At 42.4% G+C, this 21,773-nt stretch overlaps 1 protein-coding gene and 1 long non-coding RNA gene across 3 annotated transcripts; one reads left to right on the top strand and one right to left on the bottom strand.

Moving 5' to 3' along the window:
* Nucleotides 1-569: 569 nt before the first annotated feature.
* LOC124280834 lies at nucleotides 570-13,374 on the bottom strand. Its single transcript, XM_046716817.1, has 5 exons — nucleotides 13,260-13,374; nucleotides 12,327-12,353; nucleotides 6,184-6,246; nucleotides 4,827-4,952; nucleotides 570-669 (listed from the first exon to the last, which is right to left on the bottom strand). Exons 1-5 carry the CDS (start codon nucleotides 13,315-13,317, stop codon nucleotides 620-622), a joined length of 324 nt encoding a protein of 107 aa, XP_046572773.1. The 5' UTR covers nucleotides 13,318-13,374; the 3' UTR covers nucleotides 570-619.
* On the top strand, nucleotides 3,771-4,518 carry LOC124280835. 2 transcript variants are annotated; one of them, XR_006899783.1, is made up of 4 exons: nucleotides 3,771-3,823; nucleotides 3,879-3,902; nucleotides 3,991-4,124; nucleotides 4,344-4,518. It is a non-coding gene; the product is annotated as an uncharacterized LOC124280835 (long non-coding RNA). The 2 variants fall into 2 exon arrangements; XR_006899782.1 differs by lacking the exon at nucleotides 4,344-4,518 and having other exon boundaries at nucleotides 3,991-4,213.
* Nucleotides 13,375-21,773: the final 8,399 nt, after the last annotated feature.

Genomic DNA, 21,773 nt, shown 5'->3' with positions numbered 1-21,773 from the left:
AAATAATTCTAGACGGGCACGAGTCGCTATTCGACTTGATCCGGAATATCACGAGTATGTCACGAATGGTTGGAATTAAACCGAAATAGAGTTTTCGTTCTTGGCTGAAGTACTTCTATGTTCATGAATAGAGAAGAATATTATTATTCTTTCAGTGGGGGCACGAGTCGCTATTCGGCTTGTCCCGGAAAAATCCGAGTTAGTCAGAAATGAGACGACCAGGTAATGTCGGCTGGCACATGAACCATTTTGGGGCGTATCCTTACCTCGTCAACATCGACTATATGGTTTACTTCGTCCGAGGAACGTGATGTGCTGGTGATGTCGTGATGATGTCGTGATGTGCTGGTGATGTCGTGATGATGTCGGAGGTGTTTGGCAATACACATCATTACAAGTCACAGTCAAAACACTTTTCGAACTATTTATGAAGGGTTGTTTACACAGGTTTTTTAAATGATCCAAAGCACCAAATGTGTACTTTCTTTACATCAAGGGGAGGGGAAAGAACAATCAGTGGAGGTCACTCATTCACTAAGTGCTAAATAAATAAGACACATATCAGGAGGTTCACACTAATCATGTTTATTTCATCTGATGATCTTGGGTACATACGCACTCAAGCGCCTGGGAACTGTCTTCCTCCTGCTGAAGACAAAACACCATCAGCTGAAACAAGAAGAATGTTTCAATTGTTATTTGTATTGATAATGCAGGTAGAACGCATCCTCGATAATCTCCAGGATATACGTTAGGATAAATCTCCACTGGGACACTGGATGCATCTACGGCTCGGCCCGATAATTGCATTACCTCCCTTTGCTGGCTTTTTATCCAATCAGGTGTCTACGCTGGGAAGTTGAGCGTACCAGTCACAAAGCTTCCATCATAACTCACTTTCCCTTCTTTTATCTAACCGATTGGCAACACAATTTTTGCAGAGGTAGAAGGGTTTCTTGCATATATTTCATGATGGTTTCAGACCTGTCAATTTGTCTGTATGATTTTCCCCCTAAATCTGAGTCGCACAGCGAGCAAACTTTCGCGGCCGCTATCATTGTTGAAACTGACAAGCTCGGTTATAACGGCTTATCCGACTGGACCCGGTTGTATCAAACTTTAATAAAGCTTTAATCGTTAATTAAACTATGATTAGTTAATCACTGATTATCTTCAGTTGCATGAAATCCTTAATAAAGGAATCCCTTCATTAATCCATCATTAAGCTAATGAAGGCTTGGGGGTATCATTAACTCATCATTAGCTGTATCAACATGGCAGACAACATAATGTACCATCAACTTCGACGTCGGAGAAAAGAGAAACATTTTCGTGAACGGATTAATTAACCCCCACCGGGTGCCACAGGGATATATATGTCCTTCCTCTTTAACACTCACTTTGAAGTTCAATAAAATTCTAAATATATCACATATTTATATACAAATATACTTCACAGTTTTGAATTCTGCGGGGAAATTCCCTGTTTCTTGATACCATCCACTATTAAATCAGACAAAACTAAAGTGCTTAAAATAACCTTTCAAAATAGACTTCGTCGTGTCGCCATTTTTGACACAATATGTAATCGCGATTCACAGAGTTATTTGCTGTAAGTTTTGAAATGTGAAAATTTGACAATTACTGGGAATATAGAATTTCAAAAATAGCATAGTAATGATCACTGATATCAGTTTTTCATAAAATCACTAATGATAATTCTGAAACGTTGCCGATGAACCTAGAATCGTTGGGATGTTTTCGAAAATACACTTACACAAACGCCGAAGTGCGTTTTCCGCCATATTGGATACTGTTTACAAAATCACGTTTCGCGAAGGCCGGTATTGAGACACCAATTACTATACATCACGTATATTTCATATTCAGCTGCGAGAAATACATCACTGAATTCCCTATACATTTTGGAATCAAATTACAAATGGTCTTTGTCACCAATACCAACTGTCTAGATGAAATGAAACGAAAGATATTGGGGTGAAAACGAACATTGTACTCGAAAGATTGCACTTGTAAACAAAGAAAAAATCCGATTTTACACTGCGTAGCATTTTCTGGAATTGTCCGACACCCAGCCGTCCATTCTTTGCTTGCAATGGCTCAATATCTTTAGAATATGCATGGAAAGAGTATCGTGCCAAGAAACAGGAAATTAAAACAGATACAATGCAATGATTTGATAATTCATAAGAATTTATCAAGGTTTCCGTGCAGCGTGACGCCATGACTGATGCAAAATAACGCAGAACGACAACGGTAATTATCAGCATTTCTGGCTTCTTCTCTTATTTATCCAATGAAAACTATAAAAACATATAACAATACACAGAGGTCAGAATAATTCTGATTACTTACATCACATATTTATGTACAAATGATCCCTGAATCAAGGGAAGAGTCCTCGCCAAATCCTGTGTACCCTTGTCGCCATTTTGTAAGAAATCGGTCAGCGGTAGTGATGTCATACCTCAACCTTGTTGCACATATTAGGCAATTTCTTTGAGGTGAAGGTCGGCTGAACAAGAGTAAACACAATCACCCTATCTTTCCGATTACACTGTCAGTATTATGATGGGTATTTTGCGTATAGTTCAGATACTTTTTCATGAAACTGACTTCAGTATCTACATTTAGTTTTGTTCAATATCATATCATACGTGGATATAGGGTATACATTCCATGTTTTTTGAAAGTTTTTGATTGTTTGAATAATATTTACATAAGAAATTGAAACATTTAGTGTAGTAGACCATATTCTGTCTGAAAACACTTTTTATTTGCATTTTGAAACATGTTGTTCCATTTTGTATTGATTTCTTTGGACGTTCTATTGCTTACCCCAATGCTATTGAGCTCAGACATTATTTTGTCCCATATCTGCTTCTTTTTGTCATTAGTAATGGAGTTTGCTGTTTAACACACTGATATAATCTTCAACTAGGCCTGTATTTCACAACTTTCAAAGTTTTTACTGCGATTTCTGACGGCAGCCATTATGCAGACTATAGATGAGTGTTTACCTGCAATGCATCATGGATAATAATTAGGGGATTCCCCTAAGTTAATCATGGTTTAATGACGGGACCTTTATTAGAGGCATACTTAGTTAATGGGTGTTTAAATAAGGGTTTATACAACCGTATTTAAACACTTCATTAACTAATCAAACATTAAGAATTTAATCAATGATTAGTGTTTAATTGATGATTACATAAGTACGTGTTGATACAACCGGGTCCTGGCTACTAGTGGAGATTTATCAGAACATATACCCTGGAGATTATCGAGGACGGGTAGAATGATGGCACACAACTAACAATGAACTAGAGACAAAGGGTAGGCAGGGAGAATGTTGTAGTGGGTAGATGTAGGTAGATGGGCGGATGTGGTAGTGGGAAGATGTAGATAGATGGGCGTTTGTGGTAGTGGGTAGATGAAGGTAGATGGGCATATGTGGTATTGGGAAGATGTAGATAGATGGGCGTTTGTGGTAGTGGGTAGATGGAGGTAGATGGGCGGATGTGGTAGTGGGAAGATGTAGATAGATGGGCGTGTGTGGCAGTGGGTAGATGAAGGTAGATGGGCGTTTGTGGTAGTGGGTAGATGAAGGTAGATGGGCGGATGTGGTAGTGGGAAGATGTAGATAGATGGGCGTTTGTGGTAGTGGGTAGATGAAGGTAGATGGGCGGATATGGTAGTGGGTAGATGTAGGCAGATGGCGGATGTGGTAGTGGGTAGGTGTAGGCAAATGGGCGGATGTGGTAGTGGGAAGATGTAGGTAGATGGGCGGATGTGGTAGTGGGTAGATGAAGGTAGATGGGCGGATATGGTGAGTGGGTAGATGTAGGTAGATGAAGGTAGATGGGCGGATGTGGTAGTGGGTAGATGTGGGTAGATGGGCGGATGTGGTAGTGGATGTAGGTAGATGGGCGGATGTGGTAGTATAGATGTAGGCAGATGGTATGAGAGGTAGATGTAGGTAGATGTGCATTATGGTAGTGGGTAGAAGTAGGTAGATGGACGGATGTGGTAGTGGGTAGATGTAGATAGATGGGCGTTTGTGGAAGTGGGTAGATGGGCGGATGTTGTAGTTTGAGATGTAGGTAGATGGACGGATGTGGTAGTGTGTAGATGTAGAGAGATGGGCGGATGTGGTAGTGGGCACATGTAGATAGATGGGCGGATGTGGTAGTGGGTAGGTGTAGGCAGATGGGCGGATGTGGTAGTGGGTAGATGTAGGTAGATGGGCGAGATGTGGTAGTGGGTAGATGTAGATAGATGGGCGGATGTGGTAGAGTGGGTAGATGTAGAGGGTGGAGAAGGCAGATGGACGGATGTGGTAGTGTGTAGATGTAGAGAGATGGGCGGATGTGGTAGTGGGCACATGTAGATAGATGGGCGGATGTGGTAGTGGGTAGGTGTAGGCAGATGGGCGGATGTGGTAGTGGGTAGATGTAGGTAGATGGGCGAATGTGGTAGTGGGTAGATGTAGATAGATGGGCGGATGTGGTAGTGGGTAGATGCACAGAAGTGGTAGTGGGTAGATGTAGGTAGATGGGCGGATGTGGTAGAGGGTAGATGTAGGTAGATGAGCAGATGTCGATGGGGGTAGATATAGGTTGATGGGCGGGAGTTGGTTGATGTAGGGAGATGGATGAGGTTTTTAAGCGTTGATGGAAGGAGGTGTTCGACCGTCCGAAAGTTCAGAAAAGAACCTGTAAGGAAGGGGTTTGTGAATGAAATAACAAAATCGCATAGGCGCTCTGTGTAACGTGTGCGTTAGCTTCCACCAGGGAGACACGTACGGCATTGAATGCAGCATGGCTTTGGCCCACACACATAACAGTTGTAGCAAGGACGGCCAATGAACTTGTCACCCCGTCCAGGTCGGACTGCCCTAAGCTTCTGGGAATCCCTCTTCTCAGTTAACCCTGTTGGGGAAACAGTAGAACAAGAACATTTAACGGTGAAGTGTTGCCCTAAAGATGTAGGTAAAACCAAAATAAACAACATATTCTAAAACAGCAATCCTCAGCCAAGACCTGGTGTGTTTTGTATTCTTACTACATGTATTCAGTTTGGTTGGATTGTTTGTGAAAGACAATATCTATTCGGACTTTGCTTCAAGACATTACAATCGTTTGATCAGCATTCTAAACTTGGTGAGTCAAAAATGAAACGTACGTCTTTATGAATGACAACTTCTTGTTTATTGCATAGAGCATAGAAGTTGTCATCCATAAAGTTGTATGTTTCATTTTTGACATAACGTTCGTTTTCTCTGATATTTTTCAGTGAGTGAGTTTAGTTTTAGGCCGCTTTTAGCAATATTCCCTCAATATCACGACGGGAGACACCAGAAACGGGCTTCACACATTGTACCCATGTAGGGGAATCGAACCCGTGTCTTCAGCGTGACGAGCGAACGCTTTGACCACTTGGCTACCCAACCGCCCCTGATATTCTTTAAGACATCTGGTGAACAATTATCTTGGATACAATTGGCGACAGAAAGCAATTTTTTTCGGATCTAGGGCAATGTGAAGTCATCCATGTATAGTCTTCAAATTTGGCAGGTTAAAATGAAATATATAAGCAGGAAAAATTAATTATGATTATCAATATTCAAAGTGTGTCATCGTATTATCGTACGTTAATTTCTGTGATGGAAAAAAACGTTTTTATCTTCTCACACAACACACAAGTACAGGACGTTATTCACGGTGTGCTTCTAAATTATGTTCAGGACGCTGTCTTGTTAGCAATCCATGCAAAAACATGTCACAACTCACCTGTGGTGTGAAACATATTAATTTCTTTCAGACATTCTTGCCATTTTTGCTCAGAATAACGTTTTCGATATTTATCGATAATCGATCGATATTTAGTGAACGATAACCAATCTATATGATCTATATGTCACAGGTTGAATTGTAGCACAGCACCCCCAGCACATTTCACAAATTCACAATTTTGTCCCTAACAGCTTGCCATACAGTTGAGCTGGCTGCCAGCAGGTACATCTTAGGCTCTGGCACATGCTGCTTCTGCAGTCTGTGCACTCAGGTGATATAAAAGCTGCATGTGCTATGTGCCACACACCATGCTAGCAGTGATAGCCAGCCCAACTTCAAATACATGTATTGTGTAAATGGTTCTCACCTTTATAAAACCCACAGTAGTTACAGCATGGCGGGGGACCGCAGCACATCGGACAGAAGCGACCTGGGAAAATAATGACTAATTTCAATATGGGGCAGCGAAAGGACACGGTTGACTAACGTTGGACATGCACCTGCTGTTTTGAATGTTGAAAATAAATTGGAGATTGGTTGAATGAGCTGTTTACCTTATGAGGTGTCATCTGCTTTCGCAAAAAAAAAGAAAAAAAACCCTTATGAGTGGGTCCAACAGTGACTCAAGATTGGTCCAACAGTGAATCGAGATTGGCCCAACAGTGGTCCTTACCTGGCCCAACACTGACTCAAGATTGGTTCAACAGTGGTCCTACCCTGGACCAACACTGACTCAAAATTGGTTCAACAGTGGTCCTATCCTGGCCCAACACTGACTCGACAATGGTTCAACAGTGTTTCTACCCTGGCCCAACACTGACTTAAGATTGGTTCAACAGTGGTCCTATCCTGGCCCAACACTGACTCGACAATGGTTCAACAGTGTTTCTACCCTGGCCCAACACTGACTTAAGATTGGTTCAACAGTGGTCCTACCCTGGCCCAACACTGACTCAAGATTGGCCCAACAGTGGTCCTACCCTGACCCTACACTGACTCAAGATTGGTTCAACAGTGGTCCTACCCTGGCCCTACACTGACTCAAGATTGGTTCAACAGTGGTCCTACCCTGGCCCTACACTGACTCAAGATTGGTTCAACAGTGGTCCTACCCTGGCCCAACACTGACTCAAGATTGGTTCAACAGTGGCCCTACCCTGGCCCAACACTGACTCAAAATTGGTTCAACAGTGGTCCTACCCTGGCCCAACACTGACTCAACAATGGTTCAACAGTGTTTCTACCCTGGCCCAACACTGACTTAAGATTGGTTCAACAGTGGTTCTACCCTGGACCAACACTGAGTCAAGATTGGTCCAACAGTGGTCCTAGCCTGGCCCAACACTGACTCAAGATTTGCCCAACAGTGCTCCTACCCTGGCCCAACACTGACTCAAGATTGGCCCAACAGTGGTCCTACCCTGGCCCTACACTGACTCAACAATGGTTCAACAGTGTTTCTATCCTGGCCCAACACTGACTTAAGATTGGTTCAACAGTGTTTCTACCATGGCCCAACACTGACTCAAGATTGGCCCAACAGTGGTCCTAACCTGGCCCAACACTGACTCAAGATTGGTTCAACAGTGGTCCTAGCCTGGCCCTACACTGACTCAAGATTGGTTCAAAAGTGGTCCTACCCTGGCCCAACACTGACTCAAGATTGGTTCAAAAGTGGTCCTACCCTGGCCCAACACTGACTCAAGATTGGTTCAACAGTGGTCCTACCCTGGCCCAACACTGACTCAAGATTGGCCCAACAGTGGTCCTACCCTGGCCCAACACTGACTCAAGATTGGCCCAACAGTGGTCCTACCCTGGCCCTACACTGACTTAAGATTGGTTCAACAGTGGTCCTACCCTGGCCCAAAACTGACTAAAGATTGGTTCAACAGTGCTCCTACCCTGGCCCAACACTGACTCAAGATTGGTTCAACAGTGGTTCTACACTGGCCCAACAGTGACTCAAGATTGGCCCAACAGTGGTCCTACCCTGGCCCTACACTAACTCAAGATTGGCCCAACAGTGCTCCTACCCTGGCCCTACACTGACTCAAGATTGGCCCAACGGTGGTTCGACACTTGCCCAACACTGACTCAAGATTGGCCCAACAGAAGTTCGACACTGGCCCAACACTGACTCAAGATTGGCCCAACAGTGGTCCTATCATGGCCCAACAGTGACTCAAGATTGGCCCAATAGTGGTCCTACCCTGGCCCAACACTGACTCAAGATTGGCCCAACAGTGGTTCGACACTGGCCCCACACTGACTCAAGATTGGCCCAACAGTGGTCCGGCCGATACTGGCCCAACACTGACAAAAGATTGGTTTAAAAGTGATCCGACACTGGCCCAACACTGAATCAAGATTGACCCAACAGTGGTCCAACATTTGCCCAACACTGGTCAAGCACCAGATTCAGTGCTGCAGATGGTGTTGTTCATGAATCATACGCGACTGAATGTCTATTGCTTATACCGGTTGAAGCCCCTGAACCGACTGAACCATCTGTGTTACTCTTTGTTGAATAGAAATGGACATGATAGTCACACTATTAAATAAAGAAACAATTAATTTTAGTTTAAACATGTCTTCCGCTACTACATTAGTGGAGATTATTGGTCAGAATCGGCAAAGATCGTCTTCTATTCTTCACATGAAGCCAAGGCGTGGAACCCAGTTATCGATAGCATGAACACGTTCTCATGGCCTCTCATATGAGATACATAAAGGTCAACACCATACACATGCAGTGTGAAAAATCGTTTCCAATGTTTTCATCGCCACTCAGGCTAGCTATGCCTGGAAGTTACTAGCCAGGAACATAATTCAATAGCCCGAAAATTTGAATGTAGACACGGGTTTCATCATTAAGCTGAGAGTGATACATTTACAAAATGACCCAACGAATATTCAGTAGCCCGTCGATCCAGACATTTACCACCCGATTGGATTTTTACTAGCTACGGGCTAGCGGGCCAGTGACTATTTCGCACACTGTTCACATACCAACTGAAGTGGCCATCAAGTCTTCACAGTTGTCATGGGGCGGTGGGGTAGCTTAGTGTTTAAAGCGTTGGCTCGTCACGCCGAAAACCCGGGTTCGAATTCCCACATGGGTACAATGTGTGAAGCCCATTTCTGGTGTCCCCCGCCGTGATGTTGCTTGAATAATGCTAAAGGCGGCGTAAAACCAAACTCAGTCAGTCAGTCAGTCACAGTTGTCTAGTTATCATAAACATCTTACTTATTATGTGCCAAGTTTTGATTGCCTGATAAAAGCTCTCGTCGATTTATATCGCCCATACTGGACCTGGTTTAAGTGGTTTTTTTCGTTTGACATTTGTGTCACGTAGAATTTTGTTCATAACAAAATCGTGCCATCTGTCGACAACCTCGTGTTAACACCCTTGCACAGCTCAACACCTCGTAGTATCACGCGGCAATCGGCGAGAAATCCTACCAGCGGGACATAAATCAGCCCGAGGGATCACTCTGACAACAGTGAGCGTGTGAGTGAATGTTTTAGCAATATTCCAACAATATCTCGGCGGAGGACATCAGACATGGGCTCCTCGTTTGTGGGGAATCAAACCTTGTTCTTCGGCGTAACGAGCAAACGCTTTAAGCACTGGGCTACCCTACCGCCCCACTCTTTGGCAACAGTTTATTGCGAATAAAAGTTTATTTGTTGATTAGTGAGCGGGTGAGTGAGTGAGTGTGGTTTTACGCCGCTTTTAGCAATGTTCCAGCAATATCATGACGGGGGACACCAGAAATGGGCCTTTGTTGTTTAGCATCCAATGCAGTTTTCACAGCAGTTGCATACTCCATGCGTGTATTAATTGGCTACCGAGTGCCCTGCAGGCTTCTGATTGGTTGATTGTATGGATACCGTTAGGTTCTTCTTTCATCTACCCTAAAAGATCGTTTTTTAAATTAAAGTTCCCGATTTTGATGATCATGATGCTAATATTTGTATATCGCAAATATCGAGCTCAGCAGGTCAAAGGCGCTTTGCTTTTCCCCTCGATCGCTAGATGTCAATCTCAAACGGCACATCGTATCGTCAATCTCAACTCCCTGGGGATCATACAACATTTAGCATTCATTTAACACTTACAAAACTGTCTTGAATTATGTACCCGCGTTAACGGTAGATTAGTTCAAGAGGTTAAAATGATATTTTTGTTGTTTACTGAAACGCAGTGTATTCAAACTTCGGACGTTTTGTAAGCGCGCTGTTTGATTAACTGGGATTTCTCGAACACACTGTCAATCGCAGAATTCATTTAACGGAAAATGTACCATGGAAAAATGATAGGACGCAAAATAATTGAATTTAAAAAATCTTAAAACATCAAATATTTACATAACAGAAATGTTTAATCAGCAATTGAGAAACAATCAGAACAGATGCACGAAGGACACGTTTTGTAGAATCAGTGACACTTAATAGTTATCATGAAGAAACCACATACATTATTAGTTGTAACAGTGTCAAGACGGGTATGTGTGGCTTTGTACAGTGTTTATACCTTGGATAGGACTGTGAGTGGTATAAAAACCTAGCGTTAAACACATAAAATCCCATTCTATATATATTTACCTTGCCGACACGTTTTTATCTGCCATTTAGAAAAAAATAATAATCAGTTGTAAATTTATAGAAAGCAGCTGTTGAAATAAGCTGAGATTATCCTGTGAGGTTTCGCTTGACTTTCGTTGTTTTGTAAACAAAAATGCAGCTTTTCCTTCCTGGCAGGGTTAAGGATTTATTGCCCCTCCTAGAAATGCTCATGCAGTATGTTTAATTCATGGGGTCCGCCTCCGTGGTGTCGTGGTATGGGCGTCCGCCCGGAGAGCGGAAGGTCGCGGGTTCAATCCCCGACCGCGTCATACCAAAAGACGTTAAAATATGGGACTTGTTGTTCCCTGCTTGGCGCTCGGCATTAATGGGTACAACAAGGGCTGGTCGGCTCGGAGTCCGTATAATGTGTCTGAGTCGGGTATTCATGCTTCACTGTGGCATGGTATCTCAGTGGGCTAGCACTATAAAACCAGCTGAAGTCTGGGCTAGTACAAGCAGCCATATATACACACGCATGTACGTCATCATATGAGCGAAATATTCTCAAGTACGACGTTAAACCCCATTTCACCTCATCTGATTCGTAAATATATTCTGCGGCCCAGACGGGAATACAATGTATATGGAAAGGCTAAATACCAGTATCAAGGAAACTAATCAGATAATCTCCCCTTTTTAACACAGCTGGAGATGCCTCCGCTCCCAGAAACATTCCACGCACACGCACACGCGTGCGCGTGCGCGCGCGTGTGTGTGTTGTGTCTCTGTGTGTGTGTCTGTCTGTCTGTGTGTACATATATAATTGCATGGCATTAATACGCATTTCAAACAATACATATTCCAATTTTGTTTTTCCACAACCAGTACATTGGGTAAAGTACGTATATGAGGTTTTTTTTATTATCTTTATGGTTTAATTAAAATCTACACAGACTTTCATTCACAACAGGATGTTTCACTTCGTTATTAAATGAAAAAACGACATACTGTAAACTATAAATTTACAATAAAATAGAATCCCTGAGTATCCAACTTAGTTTGAGATTGCTGTTATAAGAACCATAACATATATTTTAGGGACTTATGATGTAGAAATAGGATCGACATGTACAATTAGTGTCACTAGGGATAATCTACAACATAGAGTCTTATAGCCTCCCTGGTGTCACCTACTGTCAAACACTTAAGTTCACAATATATTGCAATACATACAGTGTGCGAAATAGTGTCCAAATTTTGCTAGCGCGTCGGGCTAGCTATGCCTGAAAGTTACTAGCCCACAAAATTTGAATGTAGAAACAAAGCAAAGGATTACAAAAATAGATGAGAATAAGATATTGTCGGCATGACACAGGTTTCATCATTAAGCTGCTAATATGATGGACATTTTTATCAGGCCACAAACTTGCATGATTTAAAAGCGTTTTACAACTTCACAAGTCGGAGAGAGTGATAGATTTTCCAAAATGGCCCTATGAAAATTCACTACGCAGTCGGGCCAGTGACTGTGGAGATTTACTGTCCCGACTGGATTTTTACTAGTATAGCCACGGGCTAGCGGGCCAGTGGCTATTTCGCACACTGAATACATATCGCTGTCCGCTGTAATTTGACATCTGATTATAGGTGCAATGCCTTAGCAACCAGTGCATCGTTGGCCAAAGCGCGAAATTTTCTTTGGCAAAGGAGGATGTTTCTTGTGATAACATTAAACAATCTTCGATCGGTATTTGTATTGACAAAGTTTCGATAAAGTTTCTTCCAAAATAGGAATGTCCTTCCCTCGTGTAAACATGACGGATGTTTTTACATGGACGAAACCAGTTTAAAAATGAATGGGTGAATATTAAATGCTGCTTGAGTGGAGTAGAGTCCAGAACGTTCAGAATGCTCCCTAAATATATACATATACTCACTTGGTTTGCTCTTGATTGGTAACAGTCCTGAAAACAAGAAACATAAAAGATATTATAAAACTTGGCAGGGAGTTCTCAACCACGGTCAACGACATCTGAAGATCTCCCCCTCAAGCATCGTCAGCACTTGTGATGTTCATTTTTCCATCACAATGGAAAACTATTTCAAAGTTGTACCAATGACGGATATTTTTCATAACATCAATTCACCTTTTAATAAATTTTTTAAACTTATTGACATATTTTGTTGTTTCTTATAAATTTGTAGTGTAGTGTAGTAATTAAGTGCGATTGTTTGTGACTCCGCGATCGCGGAGTTCTATTGTTTTGTTTATTTTGTTTAAAAACGTACATTCAACCGTGAAAATTTTATAATGTGGACTTGATTTCAATTTTTTAAGATAAATGAAACAATACTGTCCAAAAAGAAAAGGATAAAACACAACAACGGCTAAACATTGTAGGCATAATTCAGATTTGTAAATGCATATGGGTTTATAAAATACAGTTATACAGGTCTATACATCACCAGCATCATATAATTGAGGAATAATATATACATTTGCAATAAAACTTTAAAAAGTCATGACAGTTCACTATAAGGAACCTTTGTACTTTACAACCCGTGAAAATCCGGGTTAGAATTGATCTTCAGTAACCCATGCTTGTCGTAAAAGGCGACTAACGGGATCGGGTTGTCAGGCTCGCTGACTTGGTTGACACATGTAGAACGATGCTGTTGATCACTTGATTGTCTGGTCCAGACTCGATCATTTAGTGACCGCCGCAATATGGCTGGAATATTGCTGAGTGCGGCGTAAAACTAAACTCACTCACTTTGTACTTTGCTATGTAATCCTTTTTAAAAATAAATTCAACAGCACAACGATTATGGAAGTAAGCACCCTGCGATGTTGTGGAACCTCTACTAACCTGTTATAGGAACAATGCAGGCGAACAGCAGCATCAACAACGTAGACGACTTCATCATGTTCTGTAATCATCGACGATGTCGCTGACTATTTATCACTGGTCATGTCCGGGACGATTCGTCAGAGGCAGCACATGGTTACTGATGATCATATCGCATGACAACTTAGAGTGTTTACACCGTTACAGATGTGCATGACATGATGCAGGACCAGTGAACTCGTCCTAGATTTTGTCAAATTGTCGCCTCAAGCTCGCTGTAGTGATCTAAACGCAGACAGATATAATCGACATACACCGGAAACATCCAGGTGTTCATGTTGTCATTATAACGAAGACGTTATTCACTACCTTTTTACATGTCGTAACTATCAAATTTTAAGAACAACTGTGTATTTATATGTTCAAGGATACGATGTCGAGACTACTTTATACGGTAACGGCGCATTGGATAACTCTACAAATAGTGACATTCTCAACTCAGTACACCAATTCATTTCTAAAAGTAACCGCTTCCAGTGATTATAACCTCGACATATATATTCAATGTAAGACAAGTTTTATATAACTTGATTTTCTGCGGCAGCTCATTTCGTTGCTAGGCATAACCTACACCATAACGAACATATGCATTATTCAATCATTTATCTGTTATTTTGTTTCAGTAGTATTCTTTTGTTGTCATTTAAGAAACTCCTTGTCCAACTTGGAACGTATGTGTGAACTAAATAAGAAAGATTTTTGGAAAGAAATAGGGAGTGAGTGAGTGAGTTTGATTTTGCGCCGCTTTTAGCAATATTCCAGCAATATCACGGCGGGGGACACCAGAAATGGGCTTCACATATTGTACCCATGTGGGGAATCGAACCCGGGCCTTCGGAGTGACGAGCGAGCGCTTTACCCACTAGGCTACCCCCACCGCCCCGGAAAGAAATAGGGCGTTCTGGAGTGAGTAATGAGCGACAGAAGTCGATTCCTTTTGAGGTAGTGAACTCAGAGGGGGTGGCATCGTATGAAGAAAATGATGTACTATGCAAATGGTCGGAGGATTTCTCAAAACTTCTTAATGGTGACAATCAAGACTCTCATGTAGCCTCAGTAGAGCCGACTACAGATTATATTCCACTCTTTGAGGATCAGATCTCCCTGTTTGAGATTATTACAGCTATTCATAAGGCAAATACTGGTCAAGCAGCTGGAGTGGACGATATTCCAGTTGAACTCTTGAAATCAGACAGTTTAAGGAAGTGTCTGCATACTCTATTTAATTGCTGTTTTTCAAGCGGTAAAATCCCACCTCTATGGACAAAGGACATTATTCAACCAATACCTAAAAGTTCCACTCTAGATCCCCGGGACCCGACATCATACAGAGGTATCACCCTAACCACTGCTATGTACAAGCTTTACTGCGGGGTGCTGAATAACAGGCTGCAATAGTGGGCAGAGACTGACGACATTCTCCACGACGCTCAGAACGGATTTCGGAGGAAGAGATCATATGCAGTCATTAACGTATATTATAGAGACACGTAAGTCAAGAAGAAAATCAACTTATGTCGCGTTCATTGACTTTAAAAAAAGCTTATGATCACATAGACAGGCATATACTGTGGAATAATCTAAGTACGCATCAATGGATTACACTCACCATGGTTCCCAGTCTCAAGAGGACTAAAACAGGGCTGTTTACTCTCTCCCATTTTATTTAATCTATTTATTAATGATCTGATTGTTCTCCTTGGTAAAAGTGGATACGGCGTGACAGCTGATGACTACACCGTGCCATGCCTAGCTTACGGTGACGACTTATGTCGGATCGCGGAGACTGAAGAAAGGCTGAACCAACTGTTATATTTACTAGATGGATGGTGCATGTCAAACAGACTGAGTATAAACCTGCACAAATCCAAGGTAGTTCACTTCCGTCCTAACTCTATCCCACGTACAACAGCTACCTTAATTCTCCCTGTCCAGTGGACCACTTGAAGTCGTCTCAGGCTACATGTACCTCGGCCTCCTGGTGACAGAGCACATGGACTATAACGCAATGGCTAAGAATGCAGCGAAATCCGCCAGCAGAGCACTGGGTCTCCTCATAGCGAAATCGAAATCTATGGGAGGTATGCCTTTCAAGACCTACAGCAAACTTTATGATAGTATGGTGTGGTCAACACTTGATTATGGTAGTCCGATATGGGGGACACATCACGTATCAGCTGTTGCTGCCGTTCATCATCGAGCTCAAAGATTCTCTCTCGGACTGGGTAAATATGCATCAAATGTTGCCGTTAATGGGGACACAGGTTGGATTCCGTCCATAGTGAGACAATGGACGAGTGTTACTAGACAATGGTGTAGACTTAACAATATGCAAAATAGGCTGAATAGTATAATTTTGTTTGGGCCGAACAAAATGCGCAATCTGCAAACAACTTGAACCGATGAGTATCTAAGAAATTAACTTCCCTGGGTTTTCAAGAGGTATTGCTATGTAACAGTCATATACAGAAACGTAGCCTCTGTTCTATGGTCCAGGAACGTCTTATTAATGATTGTATCAGTCAGTGGAAAGTTGATAACACGTCAGAACGGCGACGTCAAGGGAGTAGCAAGCTAAGGCTCTATAACAAGTTCAAGTCAGTGTATACTGCTGAAACATACCTACTGAGACAAATGCCTAAATCTTATAGATCTGCACTATCCAAGTTTCGCTGTGGCGTTGCTCTTATCAGGATTGAAACCGGGAGATATGAGAAGATTCCACGTGAAAACCGTACTGTAATGATGTTGTTGAAGACGAGGCACACGTCATTCTTCACTGTCCTATATATAATGATATCAGATCTTACCTCCTGAATATGTGTAATGGTAAATGTCCTGGTTTTATTAATATGCCAGATATAGATAAACTGACCACCTTTCTTCACTTCAGTGATATTTATTTCGTTGCAGCCAAAACCTGACAAGGAATTCTATTGAAGCGTCGTCAGACGCTATATGTATAAACTTTTTATCTTTTTACTGCATTTTAAACCGTTTTATAGTCTCCCATAACTCCTTAGAGGAGTGGTGCTGTTTTATGCGTGTATATTCCTTTCATGAAAAGATGTAAAAGTAGAGAGACTGAAATAAACTTTTGTCTGTCTGTCTGTCAAAATATTTCAATTATGTATCCAGCTATTTGAACAGTGTGCCACTAGGCGTGTTAGCCTATCCAGGTTTCTGCTTTGACGAAATAAAAATATGTTTAAACCACTCGTCCTTGAGGCTGAATGTTCCATGGCCTGACAGTACCCCACCCGCCACCGTGGATAGATCTATGCTTCTAGACTGGGATTTCTTTTGTATGGAATCCTACAAGGTTGTGTCATCAGCTCTCAGCTATTAAAATTGCACGCTCTCCCTGTTTGGTATGAACATTCGCGACTGTTTCAGAGGTTACATAATGCATTGTCATTGTAGGAGCAAGTGAAGAGTGAATGCAACCTTTTGCCATCGTCTTCCTCCCACGAAGGCGAGATGCTCCAACCTCCAAGACAGATACGAGGCCACCAGGAACAGATTGAACCGTAGGGACATCAGCGTCATTGTGTTTGCCGACACAACTTGTTTCGTTTCCTTATAATTTCACAATCTAGTATTGCCCGAAGTCTTGCAATCACACACTCTGTCTATTGTCTGGCGTTAATTAGCTCAGTAACCAATTAACACGAAGTGGACACTTTTTTCTGGACTGTTTTTACACGAGACAGACTGTCCACGTCCCGAGAATACGCTCTCTCGGCAGGGTGAAGCCAACGGATATTTTCGGTAACCGTTGGGGTCATATACGGATATTGATGCAAATTAAGGAGGTCATATGCAAATTTTAGGGACTACTTTCACAGTGTAAACAAATGTCACGCGAACATTAAAGTGTATTTGTTGTTCAAAAGGTTGAGTAAAGGTTTCTGAAGTTCCACACGAGTTTGCTATTATTTTTCAAACGTAAGCTAACATTTGTTGACAAGAATACGTGCTTTAACATAAACACTTACTGAGAATTCTAGCACGACAATGTGTGATACTCGATTCTGATTGGCTGAGAGCTCATCAAAACCGTACTTAAATGACAGTTTAAGGACCGCTAATTAAAGTGACCGATTCACCGCGTATGAATACAACGAACTCGTTGACCCTATTGTTTGTAAACAAACATGTCAGACATCGGCAATTTCTATCTCGGCAGCATCTTTGGTGTTTTTGAAGTAAAAAGCGAATGGTTTGAAAAAGAATTTCTTGACCCTAATCCCAGTGAAGAAACTACGAAGCTGGAAAATCCGTCAGCAGCGCAAAAGCGGCAGTATATTCAAAGCGGGTCCAGATTTACGTGTGTTGACGTCGACAACACACGTCGGCCCACACGTCCTACCCTGACCGCTTCCGTCCCGGCCGTAATGCCCAGTCCTTCCACTTCCACTGTCCATGTATCCCACATAAAACGTGGCATGTCAGGTCTTTTCCAAATTGGGAATAGTTGGGTGATTATCAACAATTATTTCCGTGAATAAAGTTAACGGCGACTAAACTTACCGACTTCACGGCTTGCATTTGGGTGAGTCGATTGTCACACAGTAGGGGAGATCAATAATTCGCTTGAGAAAAATTAAATAATTTTACTTGCTCACAGTATAAACTTTTTTTTTTTATATTAATGCATGCTACTTGTTACAGAAACAAGCATACTGGTTCCTGAAATATAGCATTTATGTTGATAGAAATGTCTTAATTTGTTCATTACACAACCTGTCCCTCAACGGGACGACTCGAAGCGATTTCCCGGAAAAAGGCCCCTTTGCGCCTTGTGTTCTTGCGCGCCAAACAGTTCGGTTTTAAAACGCTTATCAGTCGTGCTAGAATGAAGATAAAGCTACTCTGTTTTCAATTTTGCGGTCCTTTATAGTTGATTTAAGACCGCTAAATGTTTAATTTAAAACGTCACGCTAACGCGTTCGGTTTTTAAATTACATTTAGCGGTCTTAAATCAACGATAAAGGACCGCAAATTGAAAACAGAGTAGCTTTATCTTCTAACTAGATCACCTAAAGCAGTGAATTGAGGCACCGAGTTTGTGACGTAACGTATTAGTACGTACATTTTTGTGACGTCATAGATATCTGTGTACATTCCACGAAGTGAAGTTTCATGATTTGTGGCAACACTGAAATCGCGTCTTTTTAAAATTGTAAAATAAGAATGACATTGTATGATAAAGGCTCTGTATATACACTGTTTTTTTCTGATACAGAATATTAACCATCCCAAAACACACACGCGTGATTGGTGGATCCTAACAGTACAAACAAAATACACAAAGCATTTTTCTGTACATCCATCTAAAAACTAACGTCTCTATTCATCACATAAAACATCCAAGTCTGTTAGTCGTTTTTATTTTCACATATCGCTTTATGAATCCGGTGCGGTTCCGAGGAAATCTGGAAAGAAATCAGACAGATAGAAGAAAATAAACGACGTCAAATTAATTCACACATTGTACCCATGTAGGGAATCGAACCCGGGTCTTCGGCGTGACGAGCGGACACCTTACCTATTAGGCTACCGCACCGCCCCACTATTGAAAGAAAGGTGTCGCGTCATGTTAATGAAAACGGCCATTCTTCTGCAGTGCCTGGAACTGCCCCAGATGCAAAAAGTCAATCAATTTCAATTAATATACTCATGCCAATAATGGTTGTCACCCTCCCCACCCCAACCCCCACCCCACCCCACACCCCCTCTCCAATAAAATAATTGAAGGGGTGACAACCATTATTGGCATGAGTATATTATGTCTCAAATATATATTAAGTATGTATATTCTAAGTGCACAGTAAGTGAATGTTGTGCTTAATCGCGAGCTTAGTTGAATTCGTTGCTTCCTAAGAAGCGCCTGTACCTTAATTAAGCCAGACCCTAAAAGCTCCAGCGACATTTTCACATCAAATTTATTTCGACTTTCTGAACAGCCCCTGTCATTCTTAGGTTTGGCTTGGTTTAACGCCACACTCGGCAATATTCCTGCTATATGGCGGCGGTCTGTAAATTATTGAGTCTGTGCCAGACAATCCAGTGATCAACTGCGCAATTGGGATACGATGACATGTGTCAACCATGTCAGCAAGCCTGACCACCCGATTCCGTTAGTCGCCTTTTACGACGAGCATGGATTGCTGAAGACCAATTCTAACCCGGATAGTCGTTCTAAGGAATTTTTCCTTTTTTCGTAACTCACTAGAGAAAAGGTGTATTAGGTTAAAAAAAATAACAACCTTTAAAAATACATAAGAAATAAGCATGCTGTTTTCAACCGGCCTAGATAAATGAATCGTCATTATGAAAACTGGTGGTCGACAGAATGAGCAACTCTCCACGTCATCGTCATGGTGACACAGCGCTTGAACCGCCCGAGTATTTCGGCTCTCACGACCTACACGGACAGCACGAGTACTGCTCCGTCTTGTGAAGGACGGAGATGTGATAGCCTAGTGGATAAGGCGTTCGCTCATCACGTCGAAGACCAGGGTTCGAGTCCCCACATGAGTAAGGCCGCCTCCGTGGTGTAGTGGTTAGAGCGTCCGCCCGGAGAGCGGAAGGTCGCGGGTTCGATCCCCGACCGCGTCATACCAAAAGACGTTAAAGTCTGGGCTAGTACAAGCAGCCGTACATACACATACACACGCATGCACACGCATGCACGTCGACATATGAGCGAAATATTCTCCAGCACGACGTTAAACCCAATTTCACCTCACCTCACCACATGAATAAAATGTTTTAAACCCATTTCTTATGTCCGACGCCGTAAAATTGCTGGAAGATTGCTAAAAGTGCGTCAAACCATATTCACTCAATCTTGTGAAGGACTTTGGGACAGATGAACTCACCTTTAAGCTTGCTGAAGTCTATACCGCAGGTACTGCAGCAGGGAGGTGGCCCGCAGCATTCCGGACAGAACGTCACGACACCTTTCCCGAGGAGTGGGTTGGTGACGTCACGGCGGACTGCGCCCACCTGCTTGAACAGATCTGACAAAAAAAACCGAAAGATTTCCTTTATGCAATGAGTGAGTTAGTTGGGTTCAACTCCGCTTCAACTTCCATGTCAAGTCATACATTGCGTCATCTCAGACCAACGTCGCTCCTTATTGCGTCATTGACGTCAAAACACATGTTTCCTTCTATTGTTGGGAAAATGTTACTTTGCATATACTGAATGGCAAAAGAAACATCGTAATATTGGAGCAGCCATAGCTGCTGTGTTCAGGAAACAAGTGAGCGACTGACATTCAAGCCGGCAATTTATACGTGATACAACGTACCTGGATCCATGCCGCAGTAGTTACAACAAGGAGGACCGTTCTTAAAGACCCTACAGTACTGACTGGTACCCACGATGCAACGTACCTGGATCCATGCCGCAGTAGTTACAGCAGGGGGATCGTCGCATAAAGACCCTACAGTACTGACTGGTACCCATGATACAACGTACCTGGATCCATGCCGCAGTAGTTACAACAAGGGGGTCGCCGCATAAAGACCCTACAGTACTGACTGGTACCCATGATACAACGTACCTGGATCCATGCCGCAGTAGTTACAGCAGGGGGGGTCGTCGCATAAAGACCCTACAGTACTGACTGGTACCCATGATACAACGTACCTGGATTCATGCCGCAGTAGTTACAGCAGGGGGGAGCGCCACAGCATGTTAAACAGACAGGACTCAAATCTGTAAAGGAATACACGAACAAAACAAATAAAATTATTGAAGATCTGAAATTTTTTTTCCAGGGGCCCAGTCGTCTAAGGTGCCTCAATTAGCTGTGGAGAAGTGAGATCCTTTGAGCCTCTGGATCACCATAAACATATGATTGTAAGTTGCTGCTTTTTGTTTGTTTTTTAACACCGCACTCAGCAATATATATTCCAGCTATATGATGGTTGTCTGGACCAGACAATCCAGTGAATAACCTGATGAGCGTCGACCTACGCAGCTGGGATACGATGACATGTGTCAACTAACTCAGCGAGCCTGACCACCCGATCCCGTTAGTCGCCTCTGACGACAAGCATGGGGTGCGGCAGACCAATTCTAACCCGGATCTTCTTTGGTTCAGAAACGTATGATTGGGAAGTTCAAATCCCGTTCCTTCCCGATGAGGTAAGTCCCATATACGTGCTCGTAGGTTCTTCCAAAGAATATTATAGGTAGTAAGGAGAAAACCATGTGGAGGTGCAGCCTATGTTAAATCAATGGGGGAAAGCTTGTGGTGCACTTCGCCCACGTTTCTATGTACTTTGAACCACTTTCCGATATCATTTTTCTCCTCCACACATAGAAGCATCGAAAAGTCTGTCTACTCCTCGAAAAAACTGTAGAAAGTTAAGAGAGTTTTAAAATATGTAGGACACAGGCCAATAATCGATTTGGTATCCGGTCCCAAAGGCTATACGAACTATGGCGAGAGCACTC

Source organism: Haliotis rubra, unplaced genomic scaffold (assembly GCF_003918875.1).
Source record: "Haliotis rubra isolate DU_JTF1 unplaced genomic scaffold, ASM391887v1 Scf275, whole genome shotgun sequence".
In the NCBI taxonomy this organism is placed as follows: domain Eukaryota; kingdom Metazoa; phylum Mollusca; class Gastropoda; order Lepetellida; family Haliotidae; genus Haliotis; species Haliotis rubra.
This window is presented reverse-complemented; position numbering and strand designations above follow the sequence as displayed.